This window comes from Octodon degus, unplaced genomic scaffold, assembly GCF_000260255.1.
Source record: "Octodon degus isolate 3935 unplaced genomic scaffold, OctDeg1.0 scaffold00304, whole genome shotgun sequence".
In the NCBI taxonomy this organism is placed as follows: Eukaryota; Metazoa; Chordata; class Mammalia; order Rodentia; family Octodontidae; genus Octodon; species Octodon degus.
The window spans coordinates 471,432-491,158 of NW_004524880.1; the positions used below are offsets into that span (position 1 = coordinate 471,432).

Here is a 19,727-nt window from a genome sequence, read left to right on the forward strand (position 1 = left end):
ACCAAAGGAATCAGAGATATATGTATAGAGTATATAGAAGTGTTTTTTGCATGCTGGACTCCTATATTTTCTTCCTTGGATTTTGTTAAGACACTATTTATTTATTCAAAATCTGTGGTACTGGGAATTGAACTCATAACCTCACAGTTGCCAGGCAGGTGCTGAGCCACTGAGCTACATCCCCAGCTGGATTTTGGTTAGGAGAGGTTTTACAACCATAAAGCATTCAGCTTAGAACATTATTATAAAACCAAGTCCCAAGTCCTTGGGACAAGGAGGGCGGAGCACCAGCGCTGCCCATAGAGCTTGAGCCCTCTAGCCAGCCCAATTTAAGAAGGAAAGAATAATGAGGAACAAAAGGGACCTCTCCCCACCAGAAAGGTGTCTGCTCACGAATCCCACTGCCCAACACCCGCCCAATGTGACTGCCGCACAGGCGACGGCCCCGCCAGTCAGCTCAGTGAAGTCCTGCCTCGGCAGCAGTGCCTTCTGCCTCCCAGAGGACAGAGCCATTTTCTCCGTCTCCCTTGCAATTGGCATGAGAAGAAGCCAGCTGGGCTGGGGAGTCCGTGGAGGGTGTTCAGCATGTCTACCCTGTTACTTAGGCTCAAGTCCCTGAAAGTCCAGGAGAAATTGTGCGTCACTATGAAGGCATACCTTTTAAAGCCCTTAAAAGAGGGCCAGAGCAGTCTTATTTTAAAAGGTCTCCTGGTTTTGCCTGGTGTCACCCACACTGATTACACGGGGTGATTATAATCAAATTTATAATTCAGTTTACTCAAAACATTGTTCAAATCACCCGACTCATGTACTGCTCAACTGATTATTCTTTCACTGGTAAAAACTGGAAAATTCACAGCTAAGAAAAGGGAATTCAAGGCTTTCAGATCTTCTCACACACACTGGGTTCAACAGATTAAACAAAAAGTGCCCTGAGATGGACTCGACTATTAAAGGGAAAATATTCAAAGGGCTTTTAGACACAGGTGCAGATGTTTCAGATACTTCCCAACAGCACTGGCCTCCAGCATGGCCTCTGGGTGCAGCCACTATGGCCTTCGGGCAGGTGGACAGTGTCCCTCGCCCTAGCAAAAGTGCTAAATCGCTGACCTGGAAGGATGCAGAAGGCTGTTCCGGGCATTTCTCGACTTATGTCCTTCCCGATATATGGGTCAATCTATGGGGTCGTGACGCATCCCAGGCTACAGGGCCCTTTTGGTTGGACCTAACTCTTTAGTGACTCACCAGATGTTGCAACAAGGTTTCATTCCCACTCAAGGGCTTGTTAAAAACAATCAAGGAAGGAAAGAGACTTTCCTAGTTGTTCCTGAAAGGAGTTCATTTTGGCATAGGCTACTTGTCCTTTCATTTTCAGGAGGGGCCCTTATCTCTTCTCCAACCCCATGAAAGGCGTCCAAAATAACCTGGATTTCTGATGATCCTGTTTGGGTTGACCAGTGGGCCCACACTCAGGACAGACTCAGCTCATATGCTAAGGAATAGATACAGCATCTACAATATTCCAATAGCCTCCAATTTTTGTAATAAAAAAATAAAATCAGGAAAATGAAGATTACTACAGGACTTGTGGACAGTCAATCACACCACAGAACTTATGGAAGCACTGCACCCAGGCCTGTCCAGTCATGTCCTTTGCATTTTTCAATTATGGTGATATTTAAGTAAATGATTTAAAAGACTGTTTCTTTTTTATCCTTCTCCACCCTCAAGATATCAATAATTTTGCTAGGGCTAGCGAGATAGTTCAGTGGACTAAGAGCCTGCTTAGGCAAGCACAGAGACCAGGGTTTGATCCCCAGTACCGAAGGCCATGCCAGTCCTGCCCCCTAGGCACGCTGAGCTAGAGACCAAGTTTGGGTGTGGAGACACACACCTATAATCCCAGTGCTAGGATGACTGAAAACAGGAGGATCACTATGAGTCCAAGCTTCACAATGAGACCCTGTTCAAAATACATTTAAAAAAAAAATCATTTTGCTTTCAGCTTACCCTCTATTAAAAATCAGGCTCCAGGGCTGGTGAGATGGCTCGGTGGTCTAGAGCACCTACTTGGAACAGGCTTGGCTAAGGCACAGGGACGACAGTTCAATTCCCCAGCGCCACATGCCAGCCAGCCCTGCCCCCTGGTGGGCTGAGCTGGCCACACACGCACACACAAATAAATAAATAAAATTAAAAAAAAAAAAAAAATCAGGCTCCAGGCTGGCCAAATAGCTCAGCAAACTAAAGTGCCCGCTTAGGCAGAGCGCAGTAGCCAGGGTTTGATCCCCAGGGCACATTGAGATAGCAACTGAGACTGGACATGATGGTGTGCGCCTGTAATCCCAGTGCTTGGGAGGCTAAAAACAGGAGAATCACTACGAGTCCGATGTGTGTAGTGAGACCCTGTAGCAAATACATTAAAAAAAAAAATCAGGCCCCTTGCATCACTTCCAATGGCGCCGTCTGCCACAGGGAATGGCAAATAGTCCAATCTTGTGCCAAGAGTCTGTGGCTGTAGATGTATGACAGGGCTGTCTGCTTATCTCATTCATTACATGGATGATAGTCTTCTAGCACCTGAATGCTCATCCACCTCATCCACTTCGCAGTGCAGGCCTAGTGCTAGCCCCTGAAAAGGCACAAACTATGGCACCTTTTTCACGTTTGTAACACCTTATTCAACACAGACATACTGAGCCCGACTATTAATCATCTTAAAACCCTAACCAATTTTCAGACTTTACTTTATAACATTGGCTCCACCAGCTCCTAATCTCCTAAGCTAACTACTCATATTTTAGGTCCTTTCAAGAGAAACCTATGGACCAGAGAGATTGCTCAGCAAGGGTCAAGGTTCAGTCCCCAGCGCCACATGCTGCACTGGCCCTGCTCCTGGGTGTACTAAGTTGGCAATGAGATCAGGCGTGGCAGCACACACCTGCAATCCCAGCGCTGGGGAGGCTGAAAACAGGAGGATCACTATGAGTCCAAGCTGTGTAGTGAGCCCCTGTACCAAATACATAAATTAAAAAACAAAAACAAAAAAAAAGAGAGAAACTCAGTCCCTACTTCTCAAAGCACACTAACAACAGAGGTTAACATTGCTTAGATAAAGTTAATCTGGTTCTCTAACGCTTGGGTCTCTACAGTTGACCCATCTCTGCCAACACTTTCATTTTCCCTAGTCAGTACATGCCCACTGGGATTCTTTGGCAGTCTCAGGGTCCCCTACGATGGTTACATAAGCCACATGCTCCACATAAAACTATTACTCCCTTTGACGATGCTATGGCAGAACTGATGGCACATGAAGGGTCATGTGCTGTTCAGCTCTTCGGTCATGAGGTACAAGCTATCACCGTCCCCTTTGGTTCAGTTCAACAAAAGTGGTTATGAAGCTTTTCATCCTCTTGACAAGCTGCATTGGCAAACTTGTCTGGTGTTACTGTCAGAAAAATTCATTAGATAAATTAATTAAATTTGTTCAGATAAGTTAATGAAATTTGCTTCTCTCACGCCCTTTCTCTTCCCTTCAAAAATAAGCTCAGTCCCCAAAGCTGGGGGCATCTTCATCTTCACAAATGGATCATCTTTGGGTAAGGAAGGTTATGTAACAGCCTTTTCTTCCAGAATGCAGAATACAGGTTTGCCTTCTGCACAAGACTGCACTACAAGCAGCCACATGGAACTTTCAAGACCATCCATCCGTGTTCCAATTAACTTCTTTACAGACAGTGCTTGTGCCTGCAGCGTGATGCGCCACACTAAAACTGCCACTATACACACACTGGCTGAGGGCTTTTTCATATACTTCACACTGTGGAAGTTGTCACATACATCATGTTCCGTTTTACTGGTCACATGCCTTCTCATTCCCTATTGCCAGGGTCGCTCACTGAGGAAATGCTACTACGCACAAACGGCTGGGTGTTGTTCCCATTGCCCCCTTGGAGACCACTCAATAGGCTTCTGCTTCTCATGCCACGTTTCATCAACATGCTTCTGCCTTTTACGAACAGCTCATTTGACCTGGGAACAGGTCATGTTAAATGACGTTTCTCATGGTAATACACCTTCCCTCATCTTCTACGGAGGTGGATCCGTCTCTGAGGGTTGTGCCCCAATCATCTGTGGCAGCTGGATGTCACTCACATTCCTGAATTTGGTTCTTGGCATTGGGCCCACATCTCAGTGTATACTTTCTCAGGATTCATGTTTGCTTCTGCCTGCACTGGAGAAGCAGCTAAACATGTCATGGCTCATTGCTTGGATGTCTTTAGTGCCCTGATTGCCTATGTGCACACTGACCCAGTATGTACAAGTGCTACTTTCCAAAGGTTTTGTAACACTTTTCCTATTTTCCTTTCCACAGGAGCTCTTTATAACCCTCAAGGTCAAGGAACTATTGAATAAGCTCACTGCATGACCAAACCTCAATTACAAAAACAAAAAGGAGACTTTCTCCTCCAACATTCACACCTCATAAGAGACTTTACTTGGCAGTATATACTATTGACTTTTTCAATTCTACAAAAGATAGAAGTACAGCAGCAGAAAGAAAATGCTATCAGGTAAAAGAAAAATAGCTAGAAAGGGTACCTCTGAAAGATCTCCATACTGGACCTGGTCCACTACTTATTTGTGGTAGAGGGTGTGCTTATGTTTTTCCAGAAAATGCTGAGTGACTTAATTTGGTACGAGGGTGACAGTGATATCTCGCAGATTTCTCTACAGCTCATAGACAAGGATGAGACTAAACCTGACCTGGGGTCAACCAAAGGAATTGATGCAGAATGCCCAGAAATTAGTAATACAAATGGGAATGAAAGGTTTGAACAGGTGATATAGCATATGAAAAAAACTGAGCTGAAAGTTACCAGTATTCTTAAGACACAATAAAATCATATATATATTATAGATAAAAGACTTTATTCCCCCCAAATTCTTTTGCTAATTGCCAAACAACAAAAGCTGACTTGTTCATTTATAATTATAAATTTCTAAAAATTGTACTAAAGTTACTATAATTCAATTTGGTCAAAAATATATTTGAGTGCACTCTGGTTTTATAAGATGTTTGTTCTGTGCACTACTTTACTTGTTTGTCATTCTGTGCACAACTGTTCACTTTTATTTGAGCTCAACAAATCTCTTCTACTTTTTTGTTTTGCATTTTTGAACCTTTTGTTTCACAACACAATTTGGTGGGTGGGGATATAGTTCAGCAGCACAATACTTGCCTGGCAAGGGCAAGGTCCTGAGTTGGATTCCTGATACCAAACAAAAAAACAAAACAAACAAACAAACAAACAAAAAACCAATTTGGGTTATAGACTTAAAAGCGTGCTTCTACCTGAGATACCAGCTGGTCAAAATGCTATCAAATTTCATTTACTTATAGGTCATCAAAAAATTTAAGACTGGGACTGGGAAGATAGCTCAGTAGAATAAGTGCTTGTTTGGCAAGCGCAAGGGCCTGAGTTCAATCCCTGATGCCGCAAAAAAAAAAGATAATTAAACAATTCCTTAGGGTGGGGAAAGATTATTGGACAGTTGGTGAATAGAAGGGCAGTTAACTTTTGTTCACTAATAAGGAATCCCCGGGCCGGGGAGATGGCTCAGTAGAATAAGCGCTTCCCTGGCAAGTGTAAGGGCCTGAGTTCAATCCCCGGTTCTGAAAAAAAAAAAAAAAAGGAATCGCCAGTGATCGCCATGGTTTCTTGGGAGACATCCCAATAATTTGGTTATTGGTCAACAGCAAAGTTTTGAAAAAAATCTATACTTATATATAAATGATAGTTATGTTGCTGATTTCTCTCAATTTGTTGAACCAGGAAAAATACAAAAAGATTTTCTTATAAAAGATGCTCTTGGTACAAAATAAAATTAAGAAACAAAGGTGGTTTTTCTGTTGTTGTTGTGTTTTCTGTATTTAGGCCAGGGTCTACAGGGTGTCACTATGTAGACTGGCGTCATAGTGATTCTCCTGTTTTCAGCCTCCCAAGTGCTGGGGTTACCGGCACGTGCCACCATGCCCAGTCTTTTGCCATCTCAGCGCACTCCGAGGTTGGGGCCAGCATGGCATGCAGGGATTGAACCCCACCTGCTGCGATCTGCCTAAACTGGCACTTTAGTCCACTGAGCTATCAGGCGGGCCCCACAAAGGTTTTTATAGGTGTATGGCAACTCAGTAGTGTTAATCTTACGGTCATGAAATACATTCATGAGAACTGGGCGTGGTAGCGCAGGCCTGTAATCCCAGCGCTTGGGAGCCTGAAAACAGGTAGATCACTATGAGTCTGATCTGTGTAGTAAGACCCTGTATTAAATACATCTAAAAAAATGTATTCATGATTCTGGATGTATGTAGGTCTTCCAAAATGTAAAATAAGGATTGCTTATAGGGTAAGTCTTTTTTAAAAAAATTCGGACCTCTGCCTTTAACAAAATTTTATGAGACATATATGCTGTTAAAAGTAACAAATTAGGAAAAAGCTTATTTGTTACATAGAGATAATTGGTTAAAAGCAGTTATATTATGTCAAAATGAAAATTTAAGTACATTACAAAATGTTATCATGGGCCCAGGAGAGATAGCTCAGTAGAGCTGGCAAGTGCAGGGTCCTGAGTTCAATCCCCAGTACCAAGAAGAAAAAAATGTTATCATGATTGTCATGCTGCAGTGTTATACATGGTTTTGGTGTCTACTTTCTCTTTCTTTCTTTCTTTCTTTCTTTTTTTTTTAATGTATGTAGTACAGGGTCTTACTACATAGATCAGATTCATAGTGATTCTCCTGTTTTCAGCCTCCCAAGTGCTGGGATTACAGGCATGTGCTATGATGCCCAGTCTCAATCGCCCTGGGGCAGGGCTGGCAAGGCACGCCGGGATCAAGCCGAGCTCTCTGGCCCGCCCCCTAATTTCTATGTAAATATATTTAATTATTGGGCCAGGGAGATAGCTCAGGAGCATAAGCACCTGCCTGGCAAGCACAAGGTCCTGAGTTCAATTCCTAGTGCCAAAAAAAAAAAAATATACTGTTTAAAAATATGTAACTGGGGACTGGTGAGATGGCTCAGTGGTCTAAAGCACCTACTTAGAACAAGCTTAGCAAAGCACAGGGACCGTGGTTCAATCCCCCAGCACCACATGCCAGCCAGCCCCGCCCCCTGCTGGGCTGAGCTGGCCACACACACACACACACACATAAATAAATAAATAAAATTTTAAAAATAAAAAAATAAAAAATAAAAATATGTAACTGCTGTCTGTTAATATTCTGTAGGGATTTAAATATTAGAATAGCTAATGATTGTTAGAAAATAACAGTTCTATTTTATGTTCTAAAGTGTTGGATATTCAGATAAGACAGTAATTTTAAGTTTACTGCCTCTATTATCGTGCAATGTCATTAAGCTTCTCTTCTAGACTTTTAACAACTGAGGTTTGGAGATTTGACAATTGGAAAGATAAATGGGCCAAGAGGACAGGCACCATTTTGGCCCTAGCCCTCCAAGGTCAAGGAGGACCCAAGTTGTAAGAGAACTTCCGCTGCAACAGCCTCAGCTGAGCCCCTGACTTGCTGATCAAGGAGACCATGGGACCACAGAGGAGTGATTCAACAATGGACTGTGTGCCTAAGCAGAGTCACTGGAGAAGAAAAACTCTCAAACTTTCACAGAAAGCAACTTGGCCAAGCAATGGCCGTGACTCATTCAAATGGCTGACAAAGCTGACAGAAGATCTAAGAGGTGCTGTCTTGGTTCCACGGTGCTTCCTGAGGAGACTTAACTGACCTTGATAGGTAGTGGGAATTCATGCATATGGGTCTTCACTGCACTGGGTATTGAACAGCCAGTAGAAAAGTATAACCACAACATTTGTAGGGCATATATATATATATATATATTTTTTTTTTTTGAAGTATCAGGGATTCAACTCCATAAGATTTATGAAAAACAATGCTCAAGTAATATGTTAGCTATGAAAGGTTCAAATCATTGACAACTTCTGACAATTGTCAGCTAGACAATCACAATGGTTATTTCCTTTGGTACTGATTGAACCCAGGGCCTTCACACTGACCTACATCCACAGCCTTTTTATTTCTTTAGGGTCTCACTAAATTGTTAAGTTGCCCAAGTCAGCGTAACCCTTGCAATCCTCCTGCCTCGGCCTCCCAGAGTGCTAGGATGCCAGGTTTGGCCACCAGGCCTGGCTGCAATGCCATTTTCTTTCTTTCTTTTGGTCTTTTTTTTTTCTTGAGACAGGTCTCATTATGCAGTTCAGGCTGGCCCTGAGCTCACTTTGTAGTCCAGGCTGGTCTCAAATTCACAACAATACTTGCGTGCTGGGATTACAGGTGTGCGCCACCACACCAGGCGCAATGCCATTTTCTGAGTGTCCCTTGACACTCAAAACACTTCAGGGCTGGGGTGTGCTCAGGGACAGAACCCTCACAGAGTGTCCAGGGCCCCAGCCCCGAGCACAAAGTGTTGGATGGCATGGCACGCTGGGTGTGAGTGGTGGGTCAGGGAAGCCCGGCCTGCACAGTCAGGCTGAGGAGTGCTGAGCCCCTCGGGTCAGGGTGTGCCCTGCTGCGCCCGGCCTGCCACTGAGCCGCGGCCCAAAGGCAGGCGCAGTGCAGCCCAACTCACCAAACATGACGTAGTAGGGGGACGCGGTGCTCAGGGTCTGCTGGTCCAGGTCAGCGGGGAAGAGCTTCACGTAGCCGCCCCCACAGTCCATCTTCTGCTCATGCTTCACGGTGTACTGCAGGACCAGCGGCCGGCCCTTGTTGCTGAAAGGTGGGAAGCGCGCAGAGATGGCGTAGAAGCGGCCGTTCTGCGTTGTCTGCAGACCTGGACAAGAGGTGGCGGGCTGGCTCAGAGGCGGGACGCCATCGTGCTACATGCAGATGGCTGCATTTTTCTATATCTCACTGATAGCCCAGGCTGGCTTCAAATTCCCAGTGATCCTCCTGCCTCAGCCTCCCAGGTGCTAGGATTACAGGTGTGTGCCACCATGCCTGGCTCACCTCCAGCCTCCTTTAAAATTTTATTTTTATGTAGGCTTGCTGGCACTCATTTTAATCCAAGCACTGAAGAAGGCTGAAGCAGGAGGATTGCAAATTCACCTGGGCGATTTAGCAGGACCCTATGGCATACTCAGTGGTAGTTAGGCCCTGGGTTTGGTTCCCAGCACTAAAGAAATAAAATTTTATTTTTGAGACAGGGGCTTGTGCTAAGTTAGCCAGAATGGCCTTGGACTTGCACTCCTCCTGGCTCGGCCTCCTGAGCATGGAGATTCCAGGTGTGTAGCACTGCACCGACTTCAAATTTTTTCTGTTAAACTTGGTCGTTCCCCTCAAGAGCTAACTCCTTTGTCTCAGCAGGTGACAAATCATTTTCCCTCCCTCCCTTGTTTCCTCCACCTCTTGTGCTCTAACATGGGGCTAAACTCCAAACCCTCAAGTTTTTATTTTTCTGGTAATGAGGTTGAACCCAGGGCCTCCACACTGGGTCCCAGCCCCAGCGCCTTTTAAAAACTTTTGTTCTGACACAAGGTCTCTCTGCTTCACTAATACTCTTTTCTCATACAGCATTTGCGACACATTTGCAGCTGGGGCCACCAGAACCCAGAACCCAGTGCCTCACTTTGTCTGCTCCTCGGTTCCTAGGGAGGCTGTGCAGGTGTCCCTGTCACAGCACCTCAAGAGCCCAAGCTGGAGGGGAAGGAACCCTGAGGGGAGTGAGCCTGTGGACAGCCATGGGATAATCTATTTCCATTCTGTTGAGTTTTTACCAACTCTTTGGGTCAACTTGTTTTCCTTCTTTCTGTCCTGGGGATGGAACCCAGGGGCTTCACACTGACCTGCATCCCCATCCTTATTTTTAGGCAGCCTGTCCAGGCTGGGCTGGAACTTGTGATTCTCCTGCCTCAGTCTCCCTGAGTGCAGGAAGTACAGGTGTGCGCCACCTGACAGAGGCTGCAGGCAGTGCCAGACAGTCTTGTGGTAACGACAGAGGGGATTGGAAGGCAGTGAGAAGAAACCACCAGGAGAGCTTGTGACCCTCCTGCCTCAGCCTCTCAGAGCGCTGACCTCACGGGCGGGCGGGCGTGCGCCTCTGCACCCTGCTGACTTGGTATTCTCGGCAGAAGCCACCTCCCTGGGGTGAGGCCCGACAGTTCCCATCTGCACTTCCCTGAAGCTAGTGAGACATTTTCTCACTCGCTTATAGGCCTTTGGCCCCTCTTTTGTGGAGCATCTGTTGAATTCATTCGTTCATTAATTATTTTGGCATTGAAGTTTTGGAGGTAAATTCTTTACATGCACTGGATATTAATCGTCTGTCAAAAGCATAGCAAAAAGGACTCTTCCATTCCGTACTTCTGCTTTCTTGCTTGCGCTGCAGAAATGCGCGCACGCGTGCCTCGGTGCTGGGGATGGAGCCAGGGCCTCTCGGAGCTTCAGCCCCGACGTCTTATTATTTGAGAAGGGGCCTCAATCACGAAGTCGCCAGAGCTGGGCTCCAACTTTGTGAAGCAAGGCTTTCAGTCCCCAAAATCATATGACTAGATGCTTGTGGGTGATGTGGGGCAAGTAGGGAAAGAAGAAAATGAAAACCAAGGCAGCGCAAATCCCGTTTTTGCCCTGGCGGCCTCCCGGAGAAACGCAGAGCGGCGCTGCGCATAATCGCGCGCGAGTTCAGTGTGCTCCGTGCCGGGAATTTCAGCACTGAGGAAGGCTGAGGCAGGAGGATCTCAAGTTCGAGTCCCACTTGGCAATTTAGGGAGACTCCGTCTCAAAATAGATGAGCAGACGGGTGTATTGTGATGAGCGGGGTGCTCAGTGGTGCAGCACCCCGGGGCTCGATGCCAGTACCACGAAAAACAAAAAACAAGCTGCAGGGGTCGGCTTCCCCGGAGTCTGCACTGACCTTTGTCTTTCTCTTTGTGGCCATAGAACTTCCCCGAAGAGAGTCGGAAGTGGCCGAGCCGGGAGTCGTTGGTGGAGGGCACCCAGCGGTTCCTCCAGCGCTCTGCGGGGACAACAGCGGTCTGAGGACCAAGGCCAGACGGGAGCGTCGCGGGGGGCCCGCGCAGCTCAGCCCTCCAGGCGTCGCCCGTCACCTCCGTCCAGAAACTCCTCCTGGAAGTACACAGTGGCCAGCACCACGCGGAGCGTGCACACCGCCCAGAGCGAGACGCGAGCCCAAGCCATGGGGGCACGCCGCGCTCCGCCTACGAGGCCCTCCGCTCCGAGTGACCTCCGTGGCAAGCCGGGCCGCCCCCAAACTACAACTCCCGTGACGCCTCGCGATTATGACATAGGCCAGTATGGCGCCTCCGGTGCGCAGTGCATGCCGGGGCCGCCTAAAAACTACAAGTCCCGTGATGCCTGGCGATTATGACCCGAGGCATCTCTGGCCTCCGGCGCAGGGGCAAGCGCCCGAACTACTACTCCCGAGATAACGCTGCGATTGTTACCTCAGCCGCCATTGGTCCTCAGAGCGCCGAGAACGCCGGAAACCGTAGTGGCTTTTAACATCGGCGAGGTTGCCAGGGCAATAGCACCTCGGAGCGGGAGTCCTCCGCTGAGAGCCACTCTGGGTACGACAGTGCTGGAGCAGGACCCGGCCGGGTGGGTGCCCGCGTTGAGGGACTGCGGGAAGGCGCCACACGCCTCAGTTTCCCCATCTGGGAAGCCCCGCGTGGTGGTTGCTGCGGGTTGCTTCAGGGAAGGGGAGGAGAACCAGACAGAGTGAGGGGCGCAGTGTTGGGGCTTCGTTTGATTTTAGCATCCCTGTGGTTCTTTTGTCTGCCCTCGCCGCGGTAAGCGTGGGGTTCCGCTTTCTTGGCAAGCTCACAGAGGTGCGCTCGGACCAGCCCATCCTGCTGCGGACCGTCCCGCCCATGCGGGGATGAATGAGGCAGACCCCGCGGCCCGTGCGTCCTGCACCGCCTGGAGTCGCCTTTCTGCTTATCGTTAGTGACAGCAAATGGGCACACACGCACACGCACGCACGTTTTAGTTTTTTATCTTCAAAGTCATTTTTGCAGTACTGGAGGTTGAACCCAGGGCCTTTGCACTGAGCAACACACCCAGCCCCCTCTTTAAAATTATATCGAGACAGGGTCTCCCTGAGTTGGTAAATTACTTGAGCCCAAATGCCTCGGCCTCCCAGAGTGCTGGCTGACAAGCCTTGGCCACCAGTCCTGCTAAAGTCTTTGCCATCTTCTCTGACCTTTGTAGAGGGCACGTCGGGTTGATCCTCTTCCTTCCAACGCATGGAGACTCCCTGAGAATATGAGAAAGCTCTTGCCCTTCTCCCCTGGAAAAAGTCCCCGCCTGCCCGCAGGACGGAGCCGTGTCCCTGGTGTCGCTCCCGCCCTGCTAGAGCTGAGGTCCGAGGTCCGTGAGCACCTCTGCGTAAGGGACAGCCCTATCGCAGGGTCCCAGGGAGGACCTCAAAGAGGAGCAGTGCAGGGGGCTGTAGTGTCCCAGGCCCTTGGAATCAGCCCCTCAGCCCTGTGAGGGTCACAGACGAAGGGAACCTGGGCGGGGGAAAGCCATAAGGGAGGTAAAAAGGATCGAGACGTGCTAGGTATGCGGCCAGCTCCCCCAGAGGAGTGCCCTTTTGTAACAGTTTCGTGACCATGCATGCGACAGAATGCTCGCTTTCTTCACCGGGAGTCGCGCACAGGCAGGCTGAGCCACAGACATGTACTAGTAAAACACAACGGGAGCTCAAGCCTGAAGGGTATAGCAAGATCCTGTCCCGAAAACAGACAAACAAAAGACACCTAAAAAGATTTATAGAGATTTCAAAAGATTACAACAATTTTAAAAGATGAGCAAGGCTGGATAGGTTGGGTGGTGCATTTCTGTAAACCCAGTACATGGGAGGCTGAGGCAGGAGGATCTTGAATTCAAGACCAGCCTGGGTTATACAGTTTGAGGCTGACTTGGACCACACATTGTGAGACCCTTTCTGTCTTTTTTTTTTTGCGGAACCAGGGATTGAACTCAGGCCCTTGTGCTTGCCAGGGAAGCACTTATTCTACTGAGCCATCTCCCTAGCCCTGTGAGACCCTTCTTGAAAAAACAAAACAAAAAATAGGCCCCACTGTCCAGCCCACCCAAATGGATGACAACTTGGCTTTCATGGGGGTTTCTCAGGGGACAGATGCATTGAAACTTGAGTAGGTGCTGTGGTCTTTAGCCAGTGGGGTTGAGTGGTTGGCCCCCTGGTGCACACTTCCAGCCTTGGTTTTCCTTCTGATAAGTACTCTTCCTTTGTTCCTAGGATGGCATCCACGAGGGAAACTAGCTTTCCTGGGCGTGGGGCCTTTGACCTCGGAGCCATCTCCCTAGATGAGCCACAAATGGAGGAACTCAGACACTTGGTCTCCCACAGACGCCCCGCCCAGGCAGCCCCTGAGGCCAGCAGGTTCCTAAAGCGAGACTGAGGTGTGGGTGCAAAATACTGCTTCGCCGCTGCGCCTTCGGGGCAGGGGAGGGGGCCCCAGCTCAGCTCGGGCAGGCCTTCCACTGCTGCCCTGGCTGGCAACACAGCAGTGGCCACAGGGTCACAGATCCGAGCCAGTGCAGTGCTCAGGAAGGTGGCCCAGATGGAAACCAAGATCTTAGGCAGGGCGAAGGCCCACAGGACGAAGGGTGACACGGAGTCTGGACCCAGGACCATGGGCAAAGATCCCCCCAGGAAGGCAGAGCACGTGGCCTGCGGAAGCTCTGCCAGCCCCCTGACCTTCCAGGCTGCAGCCCTCAAGTCCTTTGAGGCTGAGAGCCCAGTGCTGGGCAGGGAGGGCAGCAGGTTCCTGAAGACAAGGCGACCAGCTGCAGAGGACGAGGCCCGGCAGACGCGGACTCAGAGGCAGGCACCTCAAGCTTCCTGGCAGAATGAACCTGCCGCAAAGCTAGGCTCTCTGGACAGTGATGCAGAAGAGATGGAAGCCTTGATGGGGAGCCTGGCGGAGTCTTCCAGAGAAGAAACACACAGCCCTCTAGGGCTCGCCAGCGAAAAGGTCAGCCAGAGAGGACCTGGAAGGACAGCCTCGGTGAGGTTTCCTCTGGTTTGCTTTGTTTTGTCCTTGCAACAGGGTCTCTGATGGAGACCACACTGAAGCGGCTCTGAGCAGCAGTTGGCTTTCCACGTCTAGGTGTGAGTCTGTCCGAGGCCTAGGCCCTCGTCTGGAGATGGGCAGTAGACTCCACGTGACCTCTGTGAGTCACTGGTCCCCGCTGAGGCCTGTGCTGGCCTGTGAAGCTGGGACACCTCAAAGGACAAGATAAGGTCAAGCTGAGGACTTTGGCTCCAGCCCCAGTTAGCTAAAAGGTGACTATAGCTGCAGACCTCACGCTTCTGCAGTCAGTGCAGCCCAAAGAGAAGGTGGTTCTTCTGACTGACATAATTTACTACTTGGCAAATGTTTCCCAAGGCCCTCCTAAGATTCCTTTCAGATTCCCATGTTTTCTTCCATATCTTCCTCTTTTATTTGAAAAACCAAATAAATACAGGCTGCCCAGAGAAGTTTTTTGTCAGAAGCCCCCAAAATCTCAAATTCTGTGAGAGGGTTTTTGCTCCTCCTGGAGCCCTAAAATCATACTACTTGTCTCACTTACTTAAGCCTTTGCCATACACTTGTTTGGGAGATTGTGGGCCTGATCAGCCTGCAATAACTAAGGGATATTATTTGTATTTTTTGGCGGAACTGGGGATTGAACTCAGTCCCTTGCGCTTGCCAGGCAAGTGCTTACTCTACTGAGCTATCTCCCTGGCTAAGGGAGATTTTTGTTTGTTTGTTTGGTTTTTTTTTTTTGGCGGAACCGGGGATTGAACTCAGATCCTTGCGTTTGTCAGTCAAGCGCTTATCCTACTGAGCCATCTCCCCAGCCCATAAGGGAGATTATTAACTCGATAGGCCTCACTATGTAGTCTAGGCTTGTCTGGAACCCACTATGTAGACCAGGCAGTCCTGAATTTGTAGCTGTCCTCCTGCCTCAGCCTCCTGAATGCTGGGATTACAAGGTGTGCACTACTATGCCCAGGTGGATTCTTTTTTTTTTTTTTTTTTTGTGGTACCGGGGATCGAACTCAGGACCTTGCATTTGCCAGGCAAGTGTTTATTCTACTGAGCTATCTTCCCAACCCCCTGGATTCCTTTTAATGTTAATTTTTTTTAAAAAAAATGTTAATTTTTTAAAAGTTTTATTTATTCTTTTATTGATATAGGGTCTTGCTACACAGTTTGGACTCAGAGTGATCCCCTGTCTCAGCCTCCCCAGTGCTAGGGTGACAGGCATGTGACCCCACACCCGGTTCCAGGGCTGGCATGGTGTATGGTCCTGGGGATTGAACTTGGGACCTTGCCCTTGCCAGGCAGGTGCTTAGGCCACTGAGCTATCTCCACAGCCCTTTAATGATAATCTTTTCAGAAATCATGCTCTTTAAGGTCCCAAAGTGCTTGTTTTATGATGAAGTGGCAGACTTTTCAAATAATTCAGCTCTGCTTTTGTATCTATCTATGCATTTCTCTATCTACGTATTTATTTAGTGATTTTTTGAGGCAAGGTAACACTATGTATTTCAGACTGGTCTTTAACTCAGTGATCCTCCTGCCTCAGCCTCCCAGTACTGAGATCACAGGCGTGTACCACTGTGCCAGCCTATCTCAGCTTTTTTCTCCTGATTCTCATAGAAGGTCTGGACAAGAGCAGTCAGCAGTACCCTGCACAGGCTGACCACTGGGATGCCTTGGGATGCCGCTCGGCTGCATTAGTTAGCCCCCCATGTTTAAATTCACCCTCATGCCGAGTCGGAGGAGAGGGGTACAACATGGACAGCACGCGTGGTCTGTCCGGTGCCAGCACAGCCTCCTGGTCTGTCCGGTGCCAGCACAGCCTCCTTCCCACCTGACCCTCCTGAGCCTCGCCTTCACCATGCACGTTCCTCGTTGCATGCTCGTCTGAGCTTGACCAGAATCTCCTGTCAGACTCGGCTTCGGGCATTCTAGGGCTGCTGCTTTAGGACACAGCTCCAAACCTTCCCAAGTGCTGCATGCAAGTAACTCCAAAGGCTTCTTCTAAGCTGTATGGTCAGGATACTCGTCTCAGCTGTATCCTGTTCCAAGTACCAGTTTTTGTATCAGCCAGCTTTTCCATTTTGGGGACAAAATGTCCGACATCCACACTGGCAGGAGAAAAGGTTTATTTTGTTCCCATTTTCCAGTGGGCTCCGGCCACGGACACAGGGCTGCGTGGCAGAAGCGTGGGAGTGCAGGAAGGATGCTCACCTGTGGTAGGCGTGAAGCAGAGGAGAAGAGCTGGGGACAAGAATTCAGTCTCCCGGGCCTGTCCCAGGGACCCCAGCCTCATCCAGGCTCTGCCTCTGGACTTGAGGCTAAGTGGTGACAAATTTGATCATTTCTTTTTTGTTTCCACCAAATTAGGATCAGATCCAGACTCAGAGCATCTACCCTGGAGGGAGGCCTTCTGGGACGCGGAGCCCACCAGCCTTGGGGCTGGCACACAGGGCCTTTCCTGGTGCCTGCTCACAGACCTGCCTTGCCGGGGACCCCGCCTCCCGCACAGCACCACTTTCCATCTCAGGCCCACTGGTGCAGTCAGAGTCCTCCACGGTGGGGCGTAGCCAACTTGCCTCCCACTGCAGAAGGAACGTGGCAGGGTCCAGCGAGGAGGTGGCCTCAGACACTGGCAACCACGAGGACAATGACAGCCTTGATGGTAAGGCACTGTCCTGGCAGGAAGGGCCTGGTGGTTACTGGGCTGCTTTCTTTGGTACTGGCACTCCAGATGCTGGGGTGTTGGCTGGGCAGGAGGTCACAGATCTTTGCTGCCCCCCTAGGAGGCTGAGGCAGGAGGATCGTCACTGGAGGCCAACTTGAGCAACATGGCAAGATTCTCTCTCACAAAGAAAGCAGGTCTGGGGCTGCGGCTCTCACATGCACAGCCGAGGTTTCATCCCAGCCTGCAGCAACATTAGGAGCACCCTGAGTTCGGTGCAGCGGCGCACCCTGTGCTCCCGCACTCGAGGCTGAGGCAGGAAGGTCACAGGCACGATCCCAACCCAGGCAATTTAGTTGCTGGGCGACTTAGCAACACCTTGTTTCAAAATAGCAAAAAATATAAGAGAGCTGGGGCTGCAGCTCAAGGCCGATATTCTGGGTTCTGTCCCACTGTCTTGGATGATAGCCACAGGTCGCTTGGCTCCTGTGAGTTCCAGACCAGCCTGGGCTAGAGTGAGCTTAAGGCCAGCCTAAGCTGCCTGGTGAGACCTTGCCTCAAAAAGGCAAAAAGGACAAGGCCTTCCTATGGAACCCAGCTGGCCCCACACTCAGAATCTTGGCTCAGCCTCCCAAGTGCCAGGTGACAGGTGTGTGTCACCACGGCCAGTGAGGGCCAGTATGTTGTGGCTGTTTCAGACGCATGGGGTCCAAAGTGCCAAGCACGTGGACAGTGAGGCGCAGCTGCCCACGTGACAGACAGCCCCCTGCCTGGGATCTGTGTGCCCTCCACGCACTGGGAGGATACGGGTGCCCAGCGTGGGCCACTGAGGACAGCGTGCAGATGTCTTTGTAAACATCTGTGTGGTGAAAGAGTTTTCACCAGGAAACTCACTGTTTATTTGCAGATTTTAGGCTCAATATTTTGTCACTTGATGATCTGGCCTCAGCTGTCAGTGAGAACTCAGACCTGGGACAGAAAGTAAGTACCCAGAGTCTCCCCTCCCCCATGCCAGGTTTTCCCTGGAGCCAGTGCCCAGCCCTCAGCTGTGCCAGGGAAACCCCCGCCCTGAGCTGCACCACAGTACTCTTTAAAGGCCTCTAACTTACTTAATTGCCTGGGCTGGGATTGAGTTTGCAGTCCTCCTGCCTCAGCCTCCCAAGAGCTGGGTCACAGGCACACTCCACTGTGCAGCCTGGCTGTGGTTGCAGCCACCTTCATGTTCCTCTGTCCTTCCCACAGGGAGCTAGTGCTGTGGGACAGGAGTCATCAGACCGCAACCTCGCGGCCCAGGTACCTGCTTCTGCCCTGCTGGAAGCCCCGCAGTGGCCTCAGCCTCGGAGCTCAGTGTTTCAGGGTGCAGCCAGCTCTGGTGCTGGGGTCCCCACTGAGGGGGAGAGCGAGGTCTCAGAGCACCTGGGGGGCAGCATGTGCGGCAGGAGGCCACGGTCCTCGGCCCTCGAGTCAAGCTCTGGGGACCTCAAGCCCACGCCTGGCTCCTCTGAGGACACCTCTGAGGGGGCGCAGGACGCTGTGTCCTCCAGCACAGAGGCAGCACGGCCCTCCAGGCCTCCCTCGTCAAGGCAGTGGCAGGCCAGGCCCGTGGCGAGGGTCACCCTGAGGGAGACAGCAGTGCAGACTCTGGACATTGCCTCTGCCAACCCGTGGACAGAGGGTGAGTGTGGCCCAGGCTGAGGTAGCTGTGACAGTGCCCAGCGAGTGGTCTGAGGGGCCTGGGAGCAAGCACAATGTAGGCTTTTGTTGTTAACCTGCTCAGCGGGGACCCTGGCACCCCGCTTCTCTGGGCCAGTGTTTCCAGTACCTTTCCAGTACCTTACATTCTGGTAAGTTCTGGAATCACCAACCAAGGTAGCATTTTGGACATGGATGTAGGTCACACGGAAGGGACAGGGCTGCTGCTCTCTGTGCGGTGCACGGGATGCCGTGCTCCATAGTGCTGGCTCCTGGTCTTGGGGACACAATGTGCGTCTGACAGCTCATTCACCGGGAACTGGCGTCAAGGGCAGTACCCAGGGCTCTAAGGCACCCAGCCTGGCTTGGTCATGTCTGGGGCAGGACATGGCACTGCCAAGGAGCCTACCCACTTGTGTGCCAGATGGCCTACAGGGTCCTGGTCCCCATCTGTGACTTGGGAACAACAGCCCAGCAAGACCCTGTCCCAGAGTAAGACAGAAGGGCTGAGGCCGCAGCTCAGCACCAAGGTTTCTCAGCTGAGGCTGCCCCTGTGCGCTCGATGCGCGTTGCCGTGTCCTGCACTCATCCTTCCCTGTCCTCCTTGTCACAGCGGCTGGTGTGGCCCTGGGAGGTGCCTACGTGGACCCGGCACCCATCGCCCCACACGTGGTCAGTGCAGAAGCCATAGAAGGTACCAGCTCGGGCCTGCAGGGCTGGCATGCTCCCTGCCAATTCACACCTACACTGGCTGGGAGACCTTGGCAGGGGCTGTTACGGGCACTTGACATTGGCCTGTGTCCATACCACACAGCTCCAAGGGGTGGAGTGGTTCCTGGTCAGGCCTGGGGTCCACCTTCATGCTTCAGGGAGCAGGAAGGAAAGGACAGGGAGGCAGATGGACGGAGAGTGAAATAAAGCAAAGATAGCTCTACTTCGAGGGCACTTGGGAGGCTGAGGCAGGAGGATTGCTAGGGATTCAAGGCTAAATTGGGCTACATAGGGAGACCTGTCTCTAAAAAAGGTGTTTTTTTTTTTTTTTTTTTTTTTTTGCTCCGAATGCCTTTAGGGCAGGTTTGGCTGCCTTGAGTTGTGGGGATCGAACCACAGCAAGCTGAGCCTGACTGCTTTATTGAAGCAGCCACTTAAAGGACTGAGCTACGGGGCAGGCCCCCCTAAAACAGGAACAGGCTAGGGAGATAGCTCAATAGAATAAGCACTTGCCTGGCAAGTTCAGGGTCCTGAGTTCAATCCCCAGTACCAA

General features: G+C 50.2%; 2 protein-coding genes across 2 annotated transcripts in view; one reads left to right on the forward strand and one right to left on the reverse strand.

The window, feature by feature from the left end:
- Calr3 (calreticulin 3) overlaps positions 1-11,306 on the reverse strand; it is a 21,404-nt gene extending 10,098 nt beyond the window's left edge. The window contains exons 1-3 of the mRNA XM_004647375.2: positions 11,137-11,306; positions 10,944-11,045; positions 8,661-8,864 (exon numbers count right to left, since the gene is read on the reverse strand). Coding sequence (XP_004647432.1) covers positions 8,661-8,864; positions 10,944-11,045; positions 11,137-11,227 — 397 coding nt within the window. The 5' untranslated portion in view covers positions 11,228-11,306. The remainder of the gene's footprint in view (positions 1-8,660; positions 8,865-10,943; positions 11,046-11,136) is intronic.
- Positions 11,307-13,710: 2,404 nt separating this feature from the next.
- CUNH19orf44 (chromosome unknown C19orf44 homolog) overlaps positions 13,711-19,727 on the forward strand; it is an 8,504-nt gene continuing 2,487 nt past the window's right edge. The window contains 5 exon segments of the mRNA XM_023707642.1: positions 13,711-14,085; positions 16,477-16,771; positions 17,679-17,752; positions 18,014-18,446; positions 19,077-19,157. Coding sequence (XP_023563410.1) covers positions 13,711-14,085; positions 16,477-16,771; positions 17,679-17,752; positions 18,014-18,446; positions 19,077-19,157 — 1,258 coding nt within the window.